Source organism: Cynocephalus volans, chromosome X (assembly GCF_027409185.1).
Source record: "Cynocephalus volans isolate mCynVol1 chromosome X, mCynVol1.pri, whole genome shotgun sequence".
Lineage (NCBI taxonomy): Eukaryota > Metazoa > Chordata > Mammalia > Dermoptera > Cynocephalidae > Cynocephalus > Cynocephalus volans.
In genome coordinates, this window is record NC_084478.1 from 119618809 (window position 1) to 119642484 (window position 23676).

General features: G+C 39.5%; 1 protein-coding gene across 2 annotated transcripts; it reads left to right on the forward strand.

Annotated features, from left to right (window-relative positions):
• Window positions 1-3983: 3983 nt before the first annotated feature.
• On the forward strand, window positions 3984-8665 carry NXT2 (nuclear transport factor 2 like export factor 2). Of its 2 annotated transcripts, XM_063084099.1 has the most exons (5): window positions 3984-4041; window positions 4254-4338; window positions 5339-5425; window positions 7115-7259; window positions 8122-8665. In XM_063084099.1, exons 2-5 carry the CDS (start codon window positions 4324-4326, stop codon window positions 8301-8303), a joined length of 429 nt encoding a protein of 142 aa, XP_062940169.1. In that variant the 5' UTR covers window positions 3984-4041; window positions 4254-4323; the 3' UTR covers window positions 8304-8665. The 2 variants fall into 2 exon arrangements, with proteins under 2 accessions (XP_062940169.1, XP_062940170.1); XM_063084100.1 differs by lacking the exons at window positions 3984-4041; window positions 4254-4338 and adding an exon at window positions 4542-4563.
• Window positions 8666-23676: the final 15011 nt, after the last annotated feature.

Consider the following 23676-nt stretch of genomic DNA (forward strand, 5'->3'; position numbering starts at 1 on the left):
CTCCACAGTAGTGAAAATATGGGTATAATCCATGAAATGAGACAAAATATTTGCAAATCATCTATCTGATTAGGAACTTATATCTAGAATACGTAAAGAACACTGAAACCTCAGTAATAAAAAGCCAAATAACCCAATTTTAAAAATGGACAAAGGATCAATGCTTCTCCAAAGAAGATATACAAATGGCCAATAAGTTTATGAAAAGATGTTCAACATCATTAGACATCAGTAAAACACAAATGAAAACCACAATGAGATACCACTTCACATCTGCCAGGATGGCTATAATAAAAAAGAGATGGCAATAACAAGTATTGGTGATGATGTGGAGAAACTGAAACCCTCATGCATTGCTGGTAAGAATGTAAAATGTTGCAACCACTGTGCAAGTCAGGCTGGAAGTATCTTAAAACACTAAATACTAGTTACCATATGAACCAGTAATCCCACTCCTAGGTACGTAGGATGTCTCTACACAAAAACTTGTACACAAATGTTCATAATAGCCAAAAAGTAGAAACTACCCAAATGTCCATCAATGGATAAATAAAATGTGCTATGCCCTTACAATGGATTATTATTTTGCAATTAAAAGGAACGGAGTACTGATATGTGCTAGAACATGGATATACCTTGAAAATATTCTGATGTGAAAGAAGCCAGACACAAAGAAGCACATATTGTACTATTCTGTTTATATGAAGTGTCCAGAATATGCAAATCGATAGGGACAGGAAGTAGATTGATGGTTGGGGGTGAAAGGGGAATGGGAATTGACTGCTAAAGGGAAAGGAGTGTCTTTTGGGGGTGTTAAGAATGTTCTAAAGTTTTGTGGTGATGCTTGAATCACTGAATATACTAAAAACCACTGAATTGTACACGTTAAATGGGTGAATTATATCTCAATAAAGCTATTTTTTTAAGAAGCACTATTTAATGTGAACAGGACTGTTACCAATTAGAGATCTGAGAAGAAGGGGCTGACTGCTCAGATCACTTCCCTGATTGTTCTGCATCAGTCCTGCTCAGGTCCAGAGCAATGCGAAGATTCAAATAGGGATGTTGATAACTCCCAACAACTTTAACTGCATTAGGTCTACAATTGAACAAGAGATCTGGCTGCACAGCGCAGCCACAAGCAATCTTAACTGACTCAATTTATTGTTCCTATAGTCTGTTATCTCAGGGTCCCCAACCCTCTCCTGAACTATACTGATGCCTCTCAATCCCCAAAAGTTATCTAATCTGTCCCAACTTCATGCTGTCAAACAGGTGGCTGCATAATTTCTTCTGACAGGGGTAGAAAAATAATGTTCCTCAAGCTGGGACTATGTGGCTCATTTAATTCTCACAGCCATGCTATAAAATATACAATATTATTATTATTTCTATTATAGATAGGGAGACTGAGGCAAGTAATGGTTAGGTTATTTGGCCAAGGTCACAGAGCCAGTCAGCAGCATGGTCAGGACTTGAACCCAGACGGGTGGCAACAATGTGCTCAACCAAAATGCCTTTCTGCGTTCCAAGAAAAGCCCTTTGACAGGGTAATCAGTCTCCCTACTTTTTACACACATGCAGTTGTCTAGCAAAGGGCAATTCTGTGTCTTATTCATCTAGTTCCCATTTGTGCTCCCCACCCAACATAGTTTTTATGTGGTTTAAATTCACTGCTCTGACCAATCACCTCCCAACATTGTTGCTATAGTATCAGTTTACCCAGCCTCCCACCTCCGCATCACATCAATGTATCAATTCCTACTTTGTAGCAGAAAATTCTGTGCAAGAATTCTGCAGAGAACCCTCCCTCCACATCTAAGTCAGGTGTCCGTTTGCAATACTCCCAACACTCCCCTATTCCCCAGCACTATTGCCCACAACAATAGCCATAGGAAAGGTCACATCCATTAGGATACAAGAGACATGAAATAAGGGAAGGATTCACAAAAGAGATTGCACCTGCACTGGTCCCTGAAGGGTAAGTAGAAATAAAGGGAACAAACATTCGAAAACAAGAATAATATAAGCAAATGCATGAATAGCAGAGTGTCTAAAAGAAAAGACTTTAGGATCAGAAAGTTTGGAGTTGAAATCTCAGATTCACTAGCTGTGTCATCTCGGCCAATTTATGTAACTTCTTTGAACTTCAGTTTAATTTATTGAAAATCTGGATAATAATGTCTTTCTGGGGTGGTGAGGATAGAATAAAATCATACAAAACACCAGTTCTCAATCAAGAAAAGCAATCACCAAGGCCAGCCACAAGAAGGAAGGAAGGAAGGGAGGGAGGGAGGGAGGAAGGAAGGAAGGAAGGAAAAAATCACCAATAAAGCAGTAAAAATTAGTAACTTTTGGCAAGCAGTAGTAAACTTTGCCAGTGTTGGTGAATTGGGGAGAGAAGTCTGGAAAGGTAAATTGAGACCAGACTAAGGTAGGCCTGTAAAGATTCATAGAATTTTGGGAAAAAAGAATAGAGCAATCAAAGTCAAAGTTTGTGTATAGAGGAAAGAGAGGAGGGACAGAGAGAAAGAAAGAGGTTTTAGAGAATGGGCAGAAATAGGCAAGTTACTTGGAATTCCTTTGCAGCTCATTAATGTTTTATCATCTAGCACTACCATTAGACTGTGAGCTTCATAGTGGTATGGATCATGTCTTTTTTTTCCACCACTTTAAATCCAGAGCCTTGCACAATGCCTAGCTCAAAGTTAATGGTTAATAAATATTTGTTGAATGAATGAATGATGATGATGGGGGGAGGGCAGGGAACCAAAGATTACAAGAATTCAAGCACGGATGACTGAGAGACTACAGACTACTGGAAGCCCAGATGAAATGTTTCAGTTTTGGACTTAGGAGTTTGAGAAGCCCGTAGTGCATTCCAGTGTTCATATTTAGCAAAATTCCGTATGTGTAATTGGAGATCAGAAAAGACGTGGGGGCTGGTGATAGGTTGTTGAGGTTCACTAGCACATGAGCCGCAATTGGGATCGCGTGGGAGGAGTGTGGCTTTAAAAGGGGACACACCCCGGAAGTGACGCCAGTCAGAGTAGGGAGGACTGTATGACGAGAAGCAGGTTCCGTTAGCTGCCGTTAGCTGCCGTTAGCTGCCGTTAGCTACAGCTAGAGCTGGGCTGAAACGAAGAGGGCCAGAGAAAGAATAAGATTACAAGTATGAGAAAATTCGGAAGAGACTGGTATCCGGAAGACAGAGGAAGACACCGAGAAAGGCGTGACCGTTATCATGAAGAGCCAAGTACCAGCCACTCACAGTAAGACTACAGAGACATCTAGTTGACCTCCTTGGTGGTTTAGAGATTAGCGGTTTTAAGGGACAGTGGGGAGCGAAGCTATATCGCCAGGACAGTTATATTGCTTAAACTTGAAACTCAACTAGTTTGTCCCTGGACAGGCTACTTAATCACTCTGTGTTAACTATATAGTGTTAGCTAGAAAATAGAGATGATAAAATAATAGCAATTACCTCAGCATTATTATAAGTGAATGTGGATACAAATGCTTAGAAAAAATGCCTTGTAGTGGTCACTACTGAACATTTCAGCTATAGTTAAAGTACTTTGCAGAATAATAAGCCGTGAAAAGGTGGTAAATGACACCTTAGACTAATTTTTGGTTGGGATCTGTGAGACATTTAAAAATGTATCCCAGAATGGACATGGATGAGCCTTTTCTGTTGACTATGACTAGTGTAAAATCAAATAGTGAGTAATTTTAGGCATACTGCCAGGACGTTGGCGTTTAATTCGGTGAGGATTGATTCTTCCAGAATGTTCTAGGACTCAATCGTTTTCTGTCAGTCATGCCCAGTATGATTGCGCGCCTTTCCCCAAGCTCCACCCTCTTTTTCTTATAGGCTACGGGTCTGGTAGGTCTCTCGCGTTTCTCATTGGTCTTCGGCTGGCTCTAGCCCCGCCTCCTGAAGTAAAGAAGTCCCCCTAATTGGACCCTTTCTTATCAGCTTGTCCCAGAGCGCCATCGTTAGAAAATGATGCTTTCGTTTTGAGTGTGCTGTTTACAAAAGTAGTGATTTTTTTCTTTTTAACTATAAATGAATAAATCAGTAAGGCGGATGGGAGGGATTAATCGGAACTGAAGGGTGGTGGACTTAAGGTTGGAACACCGGGATGCTTTTAACAACGGACGGAGCTACTTCCGGGAGAGAATGGGCGGGTAGAAAATTCTGTGCGTTTGGCGGGTTTAACTCTTTTCCGAAATATTTGCTCATTTGGCAGCCATCGGCGCCAGACACGTGAGGACGTAGTGACGCCGCTAGTGACGGAACGCGCTGCTTTGGGATCCCCGATGAACACGTCTGTGGTGAGTGCCCGGGACGCGGCAGGGAACCGGAGCGCCAAAGCCGGGGCGGCTGAGGGGAGGGGCGCCGGACCCGGCTGGCTGCTGGTCACGTGGGCAGGTGGCGAATCAGGTCCTGGCCCGCCGGGCTCGGGGCGGGGCCCTCTATCTGCTGCCCGCCCACCGACAGCGGTGCGTTGGATTTCTGGTCCCGGAAAGGACCGTGAAGTGGGGTGTAGGGAGTTGCGGGTATGTTCGGGTGTGTGGTTTATAGCTTGCTATTTCTCTCTCTAAAATCACTTTCGATCACCTGATAAAGAAGTGAAACGGGCGATTTAATGTTTTTAATTCAAATGAAAGGCCGGGCCCGGTAAATGGCTTGGGAAGAAGGTACTTAATGCTCAGTCCTCCTGCGTGAACCCCAACAGCATTTCTTGTTTTCCGTTTTTCAGTTCTTTTACAAATACCAGTGAATGTTTACGCAATGTGAGGAAGTTTCATAAGTGGAGTTGCCTAGTTTTTCAAGTAGTTCGTTGAATTTCATTTTTATTTATTTATTTTTTCTTTCAAATTTTGAGTTTGGGCGTAAAATCTTGCATGAAAAGAGAACTCAACACTTTCTTAGTTAATTCAGAGGCAATCCACCCCCCCCTTTCCACACACACACACCCTTTTTAAGCTTCAGACCGCGTCGTTTTTATTAACGTAAATGTTTTGTAAAATATTGAAAGTCTAAAGGCTTAGTTGCCAAGCAAAGATTATAAATTCATATGGGAAGGGTGAATAAAATCAAATTCACTAATGAGAGATGATTATGTTCTAAAGACATGCACCTAAAAATAGTGAAAATTTTTTAAATTGTAAACTTTTGAGCCCTAAACTTTAGTGTCCTAATTTATATGGAAGAGTGTGGACTGTGTATAGAGCTGCAAAGTGTTTGAAATAAACCATCAGCTTCTGTTGGTTATGTGTTTATGAGGGGTTGGAGGGGTGGTAATCTACACTTCTGAAATTTTTCTTGTAGGATTTTAAAACTTATGTAGATCAGGCATGTAGAGCTGCTGAGGAATTTGTCAATATTTACTATGAGACAATGGACAAAAGAAGATGGGTGAGTGTTATAGGTTCTACTACTCTTTGTTAAATACTAGTTCTTATTTTGAGTCAGCCATTCATCTGGCTTGCGTAAGTGGTAACTGTGACTTGTTCTTTAAAATTGAACTGCATAGGGAAGTATTAATATGGTATTAGTGGGAGTGTGGCCTCTGGAATCATATCCCATTTTTGCCTTTACCTAGTTCTGTGACCTTGGGCAAGTTGCTAACTTCTCTTAACCTCATTTTATTTTTAGGGTGATAAATAGGGATTATTTTAAATACTGCACTTAACCCAGCATATGCTTACAAAAATATGTCACCTTTTCTTAGTTCCATCATTTGACCAGTATGGTTAAAGTAGTGTTATCTAGTGAAGGGGTCTGCCATTCCAGGGCATGTTTCCTAATTTGCCCCTTTTATTTCATATATTAGTAATTTCTGATTACATCTCACAACTGTAGCTGACACTGTCAAAGAAAATGCATATAGCATGGATACTTAGTCTTCAACAGACCAAGTTCTCACTTCATCAGCTTTTTCATTGTGATTTATCCCTGAGCCATATCTTCTAAGTAATTTTTTCCAGTATGTGATCAAATGAGTCTTGCCTGGGTTTCTTATTAGCATATGGCTGTGTTTTAGAGAACTTCTATCCTGCAGGTGCAAAAATTTATACTTTATCTATAAAAGCCTATTTTTTTAAAGGCAGAACATAAAAGAATTTCCTGTTAGCGATGTTTGATGACGGGCAAGGGATGGGACAATTGATGTTTATTGTGCCTTGCCTTGATGACAGGGGCAGGGGGTGTGACAATGAATGTTTATTGTGCCTTGTCTTGAATGTTCGTTGTGCCTTACCGCTTTCAAAAATAAAGTAGCAAAAAAAAAAGGCAACATAGTTCATTCAGCATCAAGATATCTGTTGGCCTTTTAACCTGTTAAATTTTATAATTAAGCAAATAGTGTGTCCTGTGACCCCAAAGAGTTACCTATTGAATATTGCCTCATTTGGGCCTTAACTTATTTGACTTATCAAAGGTTGTGCTTTAGCAGGTACTCAGGATTCTTTTTTTTTTTTTTTTTTTTTTTTTTTGGTGGCTGGCTGGTACAAGAGTCAAACCCTGGACCTTGGTTTGTTATCAGCACCATACTCTAACCAATGAAGCTAACCGGCCAGCCCTTCAGGCTTCTTTTGAACTAAGTATGCTAAGAACACAGGAACTAATTCTTTCTAAACATACAAACATTAAATTGTTGGCATGTATGTAACTACTAGGATTAAAGTGTACAGGTGAAGCTTGATTGACAACTTTGTTAATTCTCAGAATTAGAAATGGGAAAGAGACTAAAACTGGTGTTGGGCTGCATGTGCTTTGAACTTGTAATCATTTAATTCATTTTAATACAGAAAGCAAAACTTTAAAAACTCTTCCAGTTTGGATGCAAGCTTTTCTCATTGTGGTTAAAGTGAAATATGAAAAAAATATATTTAACTGCCTAGTTTATAAAGAGTAGGATAATATCTAAGTACAAGATTATAAGACAGACACCGTGTTCACATTGGTTTCCGGTGGACAGGAGGGAGCGGAGATGGAGGTAGAAACATGAAAATTTTATATACCATCTGTATCCTGTTAGTCCATTTCTATAAAATGCTTACCTAGAAACAAAACTCCATTTTAAAAATTTTTCTCTCTTTTTAGGCACTAACCAGGCTGTATCAGGACACGGCCACTTTAATATGGAATGGAAATGTTGTTACAGGGATGCAAGCCCTAACTAATTTTTTTGAGATGTTGCCTTCTAGTGAGTTCCAGGTCAATATGTTAGATTGCCAACCAGTTCATGGTAAGATCATGGTGTCTCAAGGTACTTCCTTTGTTTTTCTTTAGTGAGCACCAAGCTTTTACACCAAAAGCAGCAAGCAACTTTTAGCAAGCAAGTTTTTGAGCAAGTTAAATATTATGAAAAAATTCAGCTATCCAGTCAGACTTTTGGTCTTCCTTTAGATGCTTCTCACTCCAAAGAACCTCTAGTAGGTTTTTGTAGATGGTGTGATTATGGCTTATTAAAAGTTGTATGAGCAATTGAGACTAAATGTGATTTTTGTTAATGGAGAGGAGAGAGTATCTGTTTTACCTAAATAGATAGTTTTGTTTTTCTCCAGAGAAAAATTATACCGTATCTCTGATTAATGTGTTTTAGTATCTTACAACCTATTAAAATTTCAGAGAAATTTACTCTATTACAAGAAAGGATGACTTGACAAGACAGAATTTAGTTTAAGGTAGATTGATGCAGTTTATAATATTAACCTCTAGATGGGGTTCTAAGTGTCTTAAGTACTGGTTTAGGGTGATTTTTTTTCCTTTATATTTCTTGAAAAGAACGATAGCTTAAGCAAATTGAATAAATTGTTAGAAACCCAATAAAATATTAATACATACAGTATTCAAATGGTCCTATGCTAGACGTAAGCTCTTTGTTTTGAAACTTTATTCTAAATCTTTCTGGACTGAAAATCATTTTAATATCTTTGAAATGAGTAGTTTTCTGGCTTTGGGCATGCATGCTCAAGATTATGCTCAAAGTAAAGAAAGTTTACGAAAAAATTTTTAGCTTTAGATTATAAGCAACGTAATTTAAGCCTGAAAATCTGTTTTTTTAGAGATAGAAACTGACCTCTTCTCTTTTTTGTGTGTGGATAAAGAGCAAGCTGCCCAGTCCCAGACCACAGTTCTTGTTGTGACCAGTGGAACTGTGAAGTTTGAAGGAAACAGACAACATTACTTCAACCAGAACTTCCTGCTGACTGCTCAGTGCACTTCTAACAACAACGTGTGGAAAATTATAAGTGATTGCTTCCGTTTTCAAGATTGGGCTAGTAGTTAAAGGGGCAAAAGCCCATTCTTCTTTGGTCCATTAGTTCCAGCAACAAAAATTTATGTGAATTAATTAATTTCATTGTAGAAGCACTGTAAACTGGTATGTGCTGAAACTAAATTTCCTTAATAGTTTTTTATTCCTAGCAGCACCTTTTCTAGCAGCTGCCAGTTTGGATCGTTGCCCTTAAGAGCTTTAATACTAGTTTTTTACATGCCTTATATACATTCCACTAAAGACATTGTAATAGTAGTATTAAATACACGTTCTTGGTACTAACATACTCACTGTGAACCCAGCCTATCGCAAAAATGAAATCTTTTGTAATACCATAAATGCGATATCAGCACAACATAATTCTCTGGGAGGAAGTGGGGTTTTTTGGTTATTAGGTTAATTTTGTAGCAAAACACGTGCCTGTTTTCAGTTAACACTGGTAACGTAGTTTTAATATATTTTTCAAATCAGTTCAATGAAAACAGTAAAAATTTAGGTTTGCATAACTACTTTGACATATTGGAATTGCATGTGGAGATGTTCAGTAGTCTTTTTTCATGTTAAGTATTTTTTTATGTTGGCATGTTTTCTTATGAAGTGAATTAATCACCTAGAGAGGTGCAGATGTCCTCAGTTGATACCTGAGTATTGGGCACATTTGGTGGCTTAAAAACAAAACTTCTTAAAAAGGGTTTTCTTGGCAGCTCCAGGTCTATAAGGTTAGGTAATGAATGGTAGTAGAACTAGTAGCTTTAATGGGAAAATGGGAAATGAGAAACGTAGAAATCCAAGGTTGAAGCCAAAAGTAAGGGGGGGTGGCAAATTTCGGTGGTAAATTTTGGTACTTGTTTTCTACCTCCTAAAAATGTAGCCTTTTTTTAGGGTTTAAATCACTTGAGTTAATACGTATCCTTACCAAATGGTCATAAATGTCACTTTTGCTCTAAGAATGATTTTTTAAGGTCTTTCCACTTCACCTCCTACTTATCACCAATATGTCTCTCAACTTATTCAAGAACTTATGGGGGTAAAATGTCAGCAATAAACCTAAGCTTGTAACAGGGTCTAACACGAAAGTTGGAAATAAAGCCATTGCTTTCTCTTTGTGACACCCTTAACTTCTAAGTCTTCCATGTGAACTTTAGGCCCAAAGTCTTCTATGTATTATCCACCCCGAAAATAAGTCATTGTTTTTCCCTTGTGTTTTGCACTGTTAGCTGCATTATCTTTTCTTTAATTATTTAAAGTTAAAATTGTGTAATTTTATTTGTTCTTCCATGTCGCATTGAGTAAATAAATCTCTGTTATGTGACTAACTCATTGTCTTTAAAGAGAAAATAGCAAATAGCAGATCTTCATGATGTATTTCAGAAGAACAAACTGATTATTTTATATTTCAGCTTCTAAAGGGAAAAAACCTGCCTTTGGTTTTTGGTTAAACTTTAAATGTCTTTAACATTTTTTAACGTTTTTAAGCTGGTTATGCCAGCTTTGTTGCTACGTTGCAAATGAAAATTAATGTTTCCTATCACTTAATTTTAAAACTAGTAGTTCATTTACTCTTGCTGAAAATTACACAGTATACATATGATATACTAACAAAATAGAATCAAGAAAGTGGTGGAACTGAAATTGACTACACTTTCTTGTAGTATTGATCAAAACTTACACATTATATTCTACTCAAAGTGAGCATATTCTTATTTTGGATTGTTTTTTAAGAACCACAGACAGCTTCAGCAGAAACAATCAGAATACCCAAATACTGCCCTTTCCCTTATGGAGAACAATCTCAAGTGAAAGCTGCATATAACTAGCAATAACTAAATTGAATGGTGTGTATTATTCATGAATTGTTGTATGTTTTAAGACTTGTATGTGAACTCTCTAAACTCTATAACTTTTAAATGGCTGGAACTACTCTTATATGGACAAGACTGTATTTTTGAAATGCTCATATTTTTGTAACTTGAAAAAATAAAGTAAAATTTGCCTTGTGACAAGTTTTCTCAAACTTGATTTAAGGTCTTTTGATTTTTGTTTTAAAGCTCCAGGATAGGTACTTGTTTCTTTACAAGACGTTTATCAAATTAAAATACACGTTAGAATGTTAAAAACAATGGTTGACAACTTAGACTTTTTCTTTGTCCCTTCTATAGCCTACCCTATTTTCCTACCAAGTATAAGGGTACTTCAAGAAGTTCATGGAAAGATTAGTATTTTAATTCTATTTTTCCATGAACTTTTTGAAGTACCCTTATGTTCACATTCCCAAGATCACCTGTTTGAGGTAGCAATGAAGTTTTTGGTGAGAAGCTGGAAATCTTAACCTTGAGAAACTGGCCAAAATGCTATATTCAATAGGCTGCAAAACCAAAGTACAATTGATTTCCAGAAAGAAATGGTCTCATTAACTTTAATTCTATATTAAAAAATGTCAACAGATTCTTTTGGAGAAGAGTGAGAAAGAGTGATTTTAAGTAGCCCTTAAAATCAAATACCATGTTTGATCTAAGATACTTGTATTTTTCACATTTTAACATCCCTGAAATTGGTATGGATCTTAAATTGATGCCATATCATAGTTTAGTCACCCTTTTTTTCTTCTTTCTCAGTGCTACATAAAATAATGGTGAGTCTTATAATTGATGGCATCTTAGATTGGTGAAGTACAGTAGTGAGTTTTCCCTAGATAAAAAGTAATCTACTTAGGTCTGCGTTTATAGGCATTAGTGGAAGTGAAAGGCTGTAAACTTAAGAAGCTAGTAACTCATGACTGAAAACTCACAATGTCATTTGTATCTTATGACTAGCTTATATGACTGGAAGAGCCACAGACTGCTTTTAAGCGTGCATATGTATCAGTGAATTTGAGTCATGATAACATTTTCCTAGTTTTTGGAAATTACCTAGTAATGTGTAATGTATGTTATGTCTAAAAAGATAGTTCCAGTGAGGTTGAAGGATAAGTGCAGTGTTTGGGAAAGGAGCAATAAATCAAATAAAAGCCAATAATGTACTGTGAGTTCTTTTATTCTGAAACTTTCCTGGATTCACTATTGCCTGAAATTAACTGAGGTGGGAATTTTGGTAGAAGGGGACTTCATTTGCTAATTTTTTTTTGGTAATATAATAACATAAGTTATTCTTTAACATAACCGCACATATCTAGGGGGAAATGGTACAGCATATTTGGCTTTTTCATTTGATGGTTGGCTCTGTGTGATACAAGTACAGTCGTGTCACTTAAGGATGGGGTTATGTTCTGAGGGATGGGTTATGTTCTGAGAAATGGGATTGTTAGGTGACTTTGTCATTGTGTTGAACATCATAGAGTGTACTTACACAAAACTAGGTGATATAGCCTACTACACACCTAGACTGGTATAGCCATTATAATCTTATGGGGTCACCATTGTATATGTGGTCTGTCGTTGACTGAAACGTTGAGGCAATGGCTCAGCATACTTTATGAGTAATTTGACTCAAAATACATCTTACAGACTGCTGTATTAATAAGTACTTTCCCTTTGCCAGATGCTACTTTCTGTACAAGATTTTTTGATGACTGTCAGTGGGCTGTAGCAGTCAGTCTAGTTTTCTAGAGAAGCACTACAAGGTAGGGAAATGTAGAGTATTGCTGGAATAATGTGTTAGATGGAGGGTCTTAGGATACAACATAAATCTGGGATTCTAGGTTGGGTGCTTTCAAAATGTTTTCTATGACCCACAGTAAGAAGTATATTTAATATCACAACCCAGCATACAGATGTATAAATAAAAATATATATCCAAAATAAAACTGATGCTTACCATTTTAAATGTTTCTAGCACTTTCTATTTAATTCTATTAATTTTTTGAAAATACTAGTCATAACCTGCTCAACTGATTTTTACAACTTCCTAAGGGATTGTACCTGCAGTTTTAAAAACAAAAATAGAGCAAGCATAAAATTTTCACTATCATTTTTGTAGTGGGGGCATAGGGTTGGCTTTCAAAAAGTGGTTCCATGTGTCAGTCACCCTGACTTAGAAGAAATCAGAAACTTCTTTCTCATCTCAGCCTTGTCATATTTGTTGAGCGCCATGAAGGGCAGTACTGTTTTTCTTCCACTCCTTGGCTTGTACCCAAAATTCAGAGCTAAGAAAGCAAATTAGGTTAATCTTTAGGCAGAATCTGGGAATAGATTGAGTGGCAAGGAAAAAGAGTTGAAACAGGGAAGAGGCTGTCCTATTTTAGATGTTCAAGCAGAGAACTGAGAAAGCATTCCAGCAGAACCACTTTTGAGCATGGTTTAGTATTACATAAGCTGTATTTCAATAAATTTTAAGCCAGTTTCATGTGTTTTTTCCTTTCCCTCCCTCCTTGAGCACCTCATACATCTGTATATCAACCACCCTGGGTTGGCAAAGGCTGTGGTGGTCTCTAAGGGGTAAGTCCTTATCCTAGACTCAAAGAAGACCTATATTTTAAGGCCACCGTGCCCATGATGTGCTTTGTGACCTTAAACAATTCACTTACCCTGAGCCTCTATCTTCATTTGTTGAGATACTATTTACCCTACCTAGCCCATCAAGTGGTTGTGAGCATCAAATAAGACAATAAACGTGAAAATATTTTGAAAAGTGCCACATGCTGCACAAATACAATGGTTATATTTTTTGGCTTGGTGATTGGCTTCCTCCCCTCCCCAAATTGTTTCTTTATAGAAAAAAATCAATTGAGAGGGACTGCTGTTCACAGCCAGACACTCATTCTAAACCTTGCCTCTGCTTGGACTGCTATTCCAGCTCTACAAAAAGTCTAAATTAGATCTATATACAGATGGCTATTTTACTGCAAAACGAGATTCAGGATCTTAAAGAGCAGCAATGATAGCAACTTGCAAATGTATTTGTGGAGAAAACCAGAAAAAAAAAATGGATTGTAACATTATTGCAATTTTCTTGCTCAAGGGCAGGAAATCAAGAGAAGGCTGCAACACCTAGGAAGCCCAGGTGCCAGGTCCGCCTTGGAGCCCTGAGCAGCCCAAAGTGGCCAACATGCTCTTTGTTCCCCTGACCCTTTGTGTTGTTTCTGAAAGAGCCTCTGGGAACGACTTATCTTATACATGAATCTGCCCATCTGTGGCTCCCAGGATGCTCAGTGATCTGGGCCCAATCTCAAAGCTGATTCATTGGCTTCAGATGTTTTGAGGAGGAAAGGCAAGCCTGGGAGAAGGGACCAGAGGAGAAATTAGATGGAGATGAGGGTGGGGGAGTTGGTAGGGACAGTTGGGAATGTGTTGCTTTCCAAACAACTGAAAAGGGGAGAAAGAGGGAGAAGAGAACCCAGAAAAAAATAGCCTCCCCTGGGCAGTTAGTTTGGAGGGCATGGTGGTTAAGGAAGCCCTCACACCTGAGAATGAGAACTGCAGTTGTTGAAGTGAGCAGGACTGAAGCCATGTTGGGAGCTAAAACCACATGGGCTCTAAAAGATTTTAAAAATACAGCTTTTCTCTTGGCATGCATTTCCCAGACTTTCACATATTATCCACACACTGGGAAACTAAGAAAGACATCAGTAAAGCTATGCTGATTCCACTCCTCCAGCAGGACCATGAGTTAACAGCAAGGACAAGAGCAGAAACCAGATGGAGTCTTGGTGAAACTGCACCTGGCCCCTTGCACTTCCTTCTCCCTCCTGCTTTTCATTTCCCATGTTCCATTCCCTCATCCCCCTCTTAAAAACGCCCCTCAGTAAACCTGAGTCTTTGAGATGGCTTTAGCCTGGCCAGTCTCCTTCAGGTTTACCAGAAAGATGAGTTAGCCTAACATCTCTCCTCAGGTCACCAGTATTTCTGAATAGAAGCTGACTTCCATTTTCACCAACATTTGACTTATATTTGTTTGATTTTTGTCTGGGGGCAGGCAGCCATACTGGTATACCTGTTATCAACTTTGGGGGATCCTCAGCCATGAGCTGAGTATGCCCTGTAACACAGCTAGGAAATATATACACTCAGAGATCCCTGGAGGCCAGGAGCAAAACTAGGAACTAGAAGGCCTCCTACCTCCACGCTGCTTTCACCCATCTTTCTGAGACCCTATATTGTTATGCTTCCCAAGGCCCCCACTGTTGCATACTGTGAACCTATCCTTCCCTTTCCTCAAATCCCCCTTTCCCATCCCATCCAAACTTCTTTGTCATTAGAGTTATTCCCTCAGGCCCCACCCTCTGCTTTCAGGTTAGGTTTAACTCATAAACTCTCTATGGAAGTGACTGACTTTTGTCTCAGGATTGTTGCATTTTGGCTGGAAGCAACTAGAACAATATCATAACTCAAAGGAATGGCTCACTAATCTTGGCATTTCAGACATTTCATGTGTGAGAGGCAGAAGGAGTTTGACTGGAGGATCAGAGGGACCTTTGGTGCCCCTCAAACTATACCTTGCAGAAGGCCAACTTCTATATACCATTTATTGTGGAATATAAATTAGCCTACCATATGAGTATAGCCACCCAAATATCTTACTGCTTATACATTCTTTTGACTTCTGGATAAATGGCTTTCATCCCACTGCTGCTTTCTAACCTAGTTGTTAGTAGGCTGAGAACATCCCCAAACACTGTTTCTGCCCCATGCTGCTCATTAGTCTTCAGAGCCCCTTTGACAGCAGCCTAGGAAAACTCTAGGAAGTACTGTGGTGTGGGATAATGAGTCTGGGCTATGGACTCAAAGAGACCTGGAGGTGAGTTGTGGACCTGCCAGTTGCTAGCTGTGTGATCCTTTAGCAAGTCATTAGTCTTCTATCGGAGGCTTTGTTTCCTCATCTATAAAAGGGAGAGAATAATACTTATAATAATAATGATAATATGCACTTAGATGTGACAGGCTATGCTAAGCACTTTAGATGCAATATCTCATATGACCTCATAATAACCTTAGAAAATAGATACTATTATCATGACCATTTTGCAAATGAGAAGATCAAGGCTCAGAGAGGTAGTCACTTGTCCTGGGTCATTCAGTGGCAGAAGAAGGATTCAAAACCAGACCTTTCTGATTCTTAGCTTCTTGATATTAGAACTATAGGCAGTTCACAAATGGTGATAATTACTGTAATTACCATGTTGTACATGCTTAGAGTCAAGCCTGAGGGAGACTTAGTTTCCCATACACCCAGTGTATATATGTGTTTACTTGTATGTCTTGTCAGCATCTTGCTGACATGTAGGCTGTCCAGGCCTGGGAGGTGGGGGCGGGGGATGGAGGATAGAAGATGGAGAGTGGAATGCTTGGGAATGGGAGTGTTTGGCCCAGACTGCACTGTTAGTATTCATTAAGGGATCTTGGTGTCAGCATTCTGGCAGCAAAATCTGCACTTTACCAGTACTTTCCAAACACAAGCTGACTTGCCGAAGATTTCTGTATGCCCTGGATTTCTGCCCTGCTCCACCTTCCACTTTTGCCTTTGTGCATCCTTGAACCATTGCTCCAGAACAGAAATTCTGAACCTGGATGGGGAGTGGGGTGGGGTGATCCATAGAACTGCTGGAGTTTCAGGAAGGTCGTCTGTGATCTCCTCAAGGAAATTTTGTGAGTATAGATCTGGAAACAGGGGCTATAGCTTTCATCAGCTTCTCAAAGGGGACTGTAATTCTAAAGAGATTAGGAGCTATTGGTCCAAGGAAAGTGAGTCTATTTTTATGGATTAAGTAGGCAGAAGTTGCACATAGTAGGTGCCCCCAAAAAGATTGTTACATGAATGACTAGAAAGAAGAAATGATTAGATGTAACAAAAATTAATTTAAGTGAGATAAGACCTAAAATACTTAGCATGGTACCTGACCCATAGTAATCACTCATTAAAAAAATATTATGACGGAGATCATCATCATCGTCATATGATCAGTGTTTTGAACAAGAATGTAGTACTCCAGGCTGACTAAACAGTAAGGTATTTAACCATTTTCTGTCATCCTTGGATATACCAGTTCTCTTCATTTTTTTTTGCTGTTACAAACTACAGCATTAAACATTCTTGCACACATGTGAGAGCATATCTAGAGGACAGAGTTCTAGAAGTGCAAGTGTTGAGTTAAAGGATAAGCACATTTTTCATCTTGATTAAAACTACCAAATTTCCCTCCTAAAAGGCTCTACCAATTCATACTCTCGCAAAGTGTATATCAGTACTCATTTTCCCATGCCCTTACCCACACTAGACATTATTAATTTTAAAACATTTGCCAAACTCATTAGTGAAAAAGCAGTATTGTGTTTTACTTCGTATTTCTTTAATTGTTAAAAAATGTGATAATTCCTAACTTTATGCCTCTAATCATAACCTCCACGTGTGTACTCAAAATCAACTCCTGCTCAAATGTCTAATGGACAACTCTAACTTAATATGTCCAAAATCAAAATACTAATTTGGGGGACTTTTTAAAAGGTAGAACTAAAATATGGACAACAATAACATTTAAGATAGGAGGGAGTTAACAGTTTCAAACTGAACTGATCTTATCCTCAAACCTGCTCAACCTGCACACTGTCCCATCTCTGAAAATGGCAACTCCATTCTTCCAAATTGCTCAGGCCAAAAACCTGGAGCCATTCTCCACTCCACCCTTTATCTCACACCCACAGATTCAGACCACTTCTCACTACCTCCACCAATAGCACCTTGGTCTAAGCCACTATCATCTTTTGATTAGATTATTGTTCAAGCCTCCTACCTGGTCTTCCTGACCCCATCCTGCCCACCCCACCCTCTCCAGTCTATTCCAGTGGTCCTTTTAAAAACACAGGTCAGATGATGTCACTGCTCTGTTCAATACCTCCTCAGTGGCTTTTTATCTCATTTTAAGTTAAACGCAAAGTCCTTTCAGTGGCCTGCAATGTCCTCATTGTCTGGCCCCTGCTGCTGCTCTGAACTCATCTCCCTTATGCTCACTCCACTTCAGCCACTTGATCTCTGCTGAATGTGGATCACTCTAGCGAAGACATCACCTTATGGCCTTTGTGCCTACTCATGACACTGTTCCACTGGATATATTCCTTCATGCCTCATTCTCACACTTCAGGCCACTTCTGCTCAATTGTCATCTAATCAACAATCCTCCCCACCCATCCTTTCTAAAATAGGACTTCCCGCATCGCTCTCTGTATCGCTACTCTGCTTTATTTTCACCACTGAGATACATATTTGGGGGGCGGGGGACAGCTGGCCAGTATGGGGATCTGAACCCTTGACCTTGATGTTATAACACTGCACTTTAACCGGCCGGCACTAATATATCTTAAATTTCACTGTTTCTCTCCACGAACCAGAACATAAGTTTCAAGAAGGTGGAGTCTCTGTATATTTTGTTCACTATAGAATCCCCAACACCTGTTACAGTACTTGGCATGTAGTAGCTGCTTATTAAATATTTGTTGAATAAATGAATAACCAAGGTTGAACATTAGTGAGTGTGGCCTTTTGTAGGGCTTCATCTGTGAACTGCCACTTCATGTCCTTTACCTGTTTTTCCATTGAAGTTGGCTTTTTTCTTACTGATTTTTATGGGGGTCCTTTAGAGACAGTGGCTATTAACCCTTTTTTATTTATATTATAAATATTTTCTTGATTCTATCACTTGTCTTTTTACTTTGTTTATACCTTTGTCCAATTGTGATGATTGATTTTATGTGTCAATTTGACAGGGTTAAGGGATACCCAGATAGCTGGCAACACATTAGTTATGGGTATATCTGTGAGGATGTTTCTGGAAGAGATCAGCATTTGAATCTGTAGACTGAGTAAAGAAGATCTGCCCTCACCAATGTGGGTGGGCATCATCCAATCCATTCAGGATCCAGATAGAACAAACAGGTGGAGGAAGGGCAAATTCATTTTCTCTTCTTGAATTGGGGCATCCATCTTCTCCTGCTCTTGGACATTGGGACTACTGATTTTCAAACCTTTGGACTCCGGGACCTACACCAGCAGCTCTCAGATTCTCAGGCCTTTGGTCTCAAACTGAGAGTTATACCAACGGCTCCCCTGGTTCTCAAGCCTTTAGACTCAGACTGAATTACACCACCATCTCTCCTGGTTCTCCAGTTTGCAAATGGCAGATCATGGGACTTCTTGGCCTTCATAATCACGTGAGCTGATTCTCATAATCAATCCCTTCTTATACTCGTATATCTCTATGTATCATATTGATTCTGTTTCTCTGGAGAACCCTAATGCAGCCATGCATATATTTTATGTTTTTTATCTGGTCAAACTTGGCACAGTTTTCTTTTGTAACTTCTGGTGTTCATGGAAAGCATAGAACAGTATTCCCTAACCCAAAATTATAAATATATTCTTTTTTTCTTTTACATAAACTTAATTTTTATTTTAAATTTTTTATTATTAGCATATTCATTCTTACAAATCGTGGTATTTCTTTATACACTTTTCCTGACCTATCACTTCCCAAGCCCCCTCCCTCCCCCTTCTCATCTCTAGATTCCTTAGGTCTGTTTTCTTCTTCTGAAAGTTCAATGTATTGTGTGGTCTTTTCTTTCTTTCTTTCCTTCATTCCTTCCTTCTTCCCTCCCTCCCTCCCTTCCTAGCAACCAGTTATGAGTGAGAACATGCAGTATTTCTATTTCTTTGTCTGGCTTATTTCACTTAACATAATTTTCTCCAGACTCATCCATGTTGCTGCAAATGGCAGAATTTCATTCTTTTTTATGTCTTGAATAGCATTCCGTTATACATATGTACCACATTTTCCTTATCTTGTCATCCGTCAATGGACACTTAGGTTGGTTCCATATTTTGGCTATTGTGAATAGAGCTGCAATGAACATGGAAGTGCAGGTATAAATATATTCTTTCATATTTTCTTCAAGTACTTATGTAGGTTTGAGGATATTTGTTTTCCTGGACTTTTTTAAGGTTTAGATTCGTCTGAGATTTTTTTTTTCATTAGGTTATGCTGTAAGGTAGAGATCTAACTTTATTTTTGCACTCCTGTCTTTTACATCTGTATGCCTGTGACCCTTAGGAATGTGTATGTAGGACCCATTGTCATAACTGAGCAGCAAGCACTGAGTTCATGATTCCCATAATGGACCTTTCTGTCAATAAGCATGGTGAGGAGAAGTGAGATACCCTCACCTACCACCACCACCACCACTCTTCTGGAGCCAGGTGAGAAACCAAGGGATTAGGGAGCAAAGGCACCATTAGTTCCTTCATTCTCCATCAGTGTTGAAAAGTATTTCTGGACAGAGGAGGTGTGCTATGGTTTGAATGTTTGTCCCCTCTGAACTTCATGTGGAGATTTAATTGATGTGGGGCTTTTAGAAGATGATTAGGCCATGGGGCCTCTGCCCTCATCAGTGGATTAATGCTGTTATTGAGAGAGTTGATTAGCTTTCCCAAGACTGAGTTTATTATAAAAGTGAGTTTGGACCAATTTCCTTTCTTTGTCTTGTGTGTGCTCACTTTTGCTCACTTTTGCCTTCTGCCTTTCCACCATGGGATGACCCTCACCAGATGCCAATGCCATGCTCTTGGAATTCTCAGCCTCCAGAACCATCAGCCAAGTAAACTTCTTAAATTACCTAGTCTGTGGTACTCTGTTGTAGCAGCAAAAACTGGACTAAGACAGGGACAAATGCTTCCTTAGTGTAATATATACTGTCCATTCCCAAATGTCTACCTTTCCCTTAGATCTCTTCTTTGAGCTCCATTTTCCCATGTCCAGCTGTCTAATTGGCATCCCTTCTTGGGTAGATAATCACCATATCTAACTTATCGTGTTCAAAATTAAACTCACCATCTTCCCTTCAAACCTTTTCCTCCCCAATGTACGGCACCACTGTTGACTTAGTTGCTCATTTAGAAACCTGGGATTCCACCTTGACACCTTCCTATTGCTCACTTCTCACATCCAATCCATCATGAATTCCTGTCAGTCTCTATATCTAGAATACATCTTAAAAACATCTACAGTCAATCCTCACTATTCACAGATTTTTATATTTGTGAATTCACCTACTTGCTAAAATTTATTTTAACCCTCAAAACAGTACTCATAGCACTTCCACAGTCATTCCCAGAAATGTGCAGAGAGGCAAAAACTATGAGTTGACTGATGTGCCCATTCCCAGTTGAGGTCGAACAAGGCAATGCTCTGCCTTCTTGCTGCAGCTCTCATACTATAAACAAGTGTCTTCTGTGGAATCTAGTTAGTGCCATGTTTTTCACATTTTTCTCCTTCTTGTTTGTGACTTCACTGTACAAAATGGTCCACAACTGTAGTGCTGAAGTAAAGTAGTGTTGGCCATGAGTTCAATGTGAATGAATCAACAATACATATTAAATAAAGTCTCTTTAAACAGAAACGCACATAAAACAAGGCTGATGGCTGGCCTGTTAGCTCAGTTGATTAGAGTGCAGCCTTATAACATTAAGGTCACAGGTTGGGATCCATGTACCATCCAGCCACCAAACAAAAACAAAAACAACAACAACAACATCAAAAAAGTTGATGAAAATGTTGTGACCTGTGGCTGGCAGAAAACTAATTCTATTTCCTAGGAATAATGGTTCAGTATTCACTGATGCACTATTCACAGTGACTTTATAGAACATAAATATTACAAATAATGAGAATTGACTGTATTTCACTGAGTTTACACAGCCTCCATCCTAGACCAAGCCACCATACCATCATTTCTTGCCTAAGCTGCTTCAATATCTTCTAGAATGTTATCCTGGCTTTTACACTTGCCTCAGTAGCATCCATTCTCCACACAGCAATCAGAGTGATCTTTTGAAGCAGTAAATCAAATTGTGTTACTCCCCTCACAGAACCATTGGTGGGGGAAGGCTCCTGTTGTGCTTAGAATAAAATCCAAATTCCTTACTGTATTAGTCAGGGCTCTCCAGAAAAATGGGACAATAGGATATATATAGATATTTGAGGGCACTTCAATAAGTTCATGGAAAGATAGAATTAAAAGACAATATGAATCTTTCCATGAACTTTGTGAAGTACCCTCTTATAAGAGGGGATTTATTATGGGAATTGGCTCACGTGATTATGGAGACCAAGAAGTCTCACAATTTGCTTTCTGCAAGTGGGGGATCAGGAAAGCTGGTGGTGTAATTCAGTCGGAGTTTGAAGCCTTGAGAACCTGGGGGAGGCGGGGAGTCGGGTGGCTGCTGTAAGTTTCAGAGTCCAAAGGCCTGAGAACCAGGAGCTCCGATGTCCAAGGGCAGGAGTAGATGTATGTCCCAGCTCAAGAAGAGAAAGTGAATTTGCTGTTTTTCCGCCTGTTGGTACTATCTGGACCTTCAACAAATGGGATAATGTCTACCCACATTGGTGAGGGTGAATCTTCTTAGTCCACTGATTTGAATGCTAGTTTCTTCCAGAAACACCCTCATAGACACACCCAGAAATAATGTTTTACCAGCTGTCTGGGTATTCCTTAACCCAGTCAGGTCGACATGTGAAATTAATCATCACACTTCCCATGACCTACAAGGCCCTGCATAATCTGGCTTCCACCTATTTCTCCATCATTATCCTCTCTCTTCCTCTCACTCTAATCTCCCTCTCACCCTGCTTTAGCCACACTGGGCTTATTGCTCTTCCTTGAATATGTCAAGCCCATTTCTTCTTCAGGGACTTTGCATTTGCTCCACCATTTGCCTAAACGCTTTGACCAGCTCCTTGAATGGCTGACTTCTCAACTTTGAGAGCTTAGGTAAAATTCTCACTTCCTCAGAGAGGCCTTCCCTGACTACTCTGGCTAAAGTAAGCTGTCAAGTATTCATGGCTACAGAACCCTGTTTCTTCCTTCAGAAAAAATGCCACACCTTGGAATTACATATTTATTTATTCATGTAACCCTGCTGTTGCACTCCATGACAACTCTCCTTCCAGAGTGTGCAGCCACAATTCATGCTCTTATATAGAGCCTTGAGTACCCTCAGATTGAGAGGATGACAGGGAACTTTTCTTTGCTGCTTCTATTAGCTGCCTTTTAGCCAGCACCATGTCCACAGCACATAAGCCCCTAGAAGTCCCCCTCTTGATCTCCACCTTGTCTTCCTTTTTTTCTCCTTTCCTCTCATTTCATCCTGCAGTTGTCTCTCATGGTTGAGGCAGTCAGTCCTATTTTACTCCCTCCCTCTTTAAGTTGTGTAGAAGGATAATAGTTTTGAAATAGGAAGTTATATTTTTATTTTCTCCTTGTTTCCCCCATTTCCCTTCTCTCTCAATTTAAGTGAGTGGTTGGCTCTGTACCTCTATGTCTCAGGTAAGTGATGGTTCAGAGTACTTTTTCTGGTTCCCAGTGTTATATCAGGCTGCCAGTGCCATCAGGCAATCTGCAACCTAGAACTTGCCTTTTAATTTAGCTGCTTACAGGTGAGGCTGTCATCCCACATCTAGCTCCTTCCAGAACAAGGCAGCTTAGGCTTCCCTCTGAACATCAAGAATTAGTGAGTGAAGCTAGTGGCATCCCTCCTGCTCCTATGAGATGTGGGTTTTCCACCAGAGTGTTACTTAGGATCGATCCTCTGGATCACTCCCAAATAGTCTCCTTGGTAGAAAATATTTCCTACTGAATGCATCCAGTCCATTTGTCAAATTTTTCTTGGATGTCCTTGATCATTTTGGGTCAAATGAGCAGCAGCCCCTTTAACTAGTTCTAGAATTTGTTCCATCCCCCAAAGCACTGTCCACGGGTATCTGGGCTTTATTTCTTAGGCTATAATATCTGCTTCTATAATCCATCTAAGAGACAGCATAGTATTCTACAAGTGGACTATTCATTAGTGATAGTTTTTATCATTCCCATGAGGAGAACTCTCATGCCAATGGAGTAAGCTCACATTGTCCTCCCCACAAACAAGACTCCTTCTTTCCCTCCCACTACCAACTACAACTCTAATGCTACCCACTGAGCTCTGCCCCAGTTCTCCATCCCCATTTGTTAAAATAGTGATCAGGGGCCGAGCCCGTGGCGCACTTGGTAGAGTGCTGCGCTGGGAGCGCGGCGACTCTCCCGCCGCGGGTTCGGATCCCATATAGGAATGGCCAGTGCGCTCACTGGCTGAGTGCTGGTCACGAAAAAGACAAAAAAAAAAAAAAAAAAAATAGTGATCAGTTTTGGATTGTTTAATTAATGGCTGAGACTTTTGGCATAGCCTTGCCAAGATACTATGTTTGTAATATAAAGGGCATCTTAGAATCCATTCAGTAGTCCATTGACGAGTTGGTCCACTGGCATCATGCATGCTTGCTCGCAGTCTGCCCTCACCCTAGAATTTTTACACCTCTACAAATCAGTTGTACACAGGCCTTGGGACAATGTGGAAGAAACTGATAATTACCCCT

Excerpts from the sequence above, each read along its gene's own strand:
- NXT2 (XM_063084099.1), top strand. Across the intron at positions 5,426-7,114 it reads CAATGGACAAAAGAAGATGG|GCACTAACCAGGCTGTATCA; the intron begins GTGAGTGTTATA and ends CTCTCTTTTTAG. Across the intron at positions 7,260-8,121 it reads AGATTGCCAACCAGTTCATG|AGCAAGCTGCCCAGTCCCAG; the intron begins GTAAGATCATGG and ends GTGTGGATAAAG.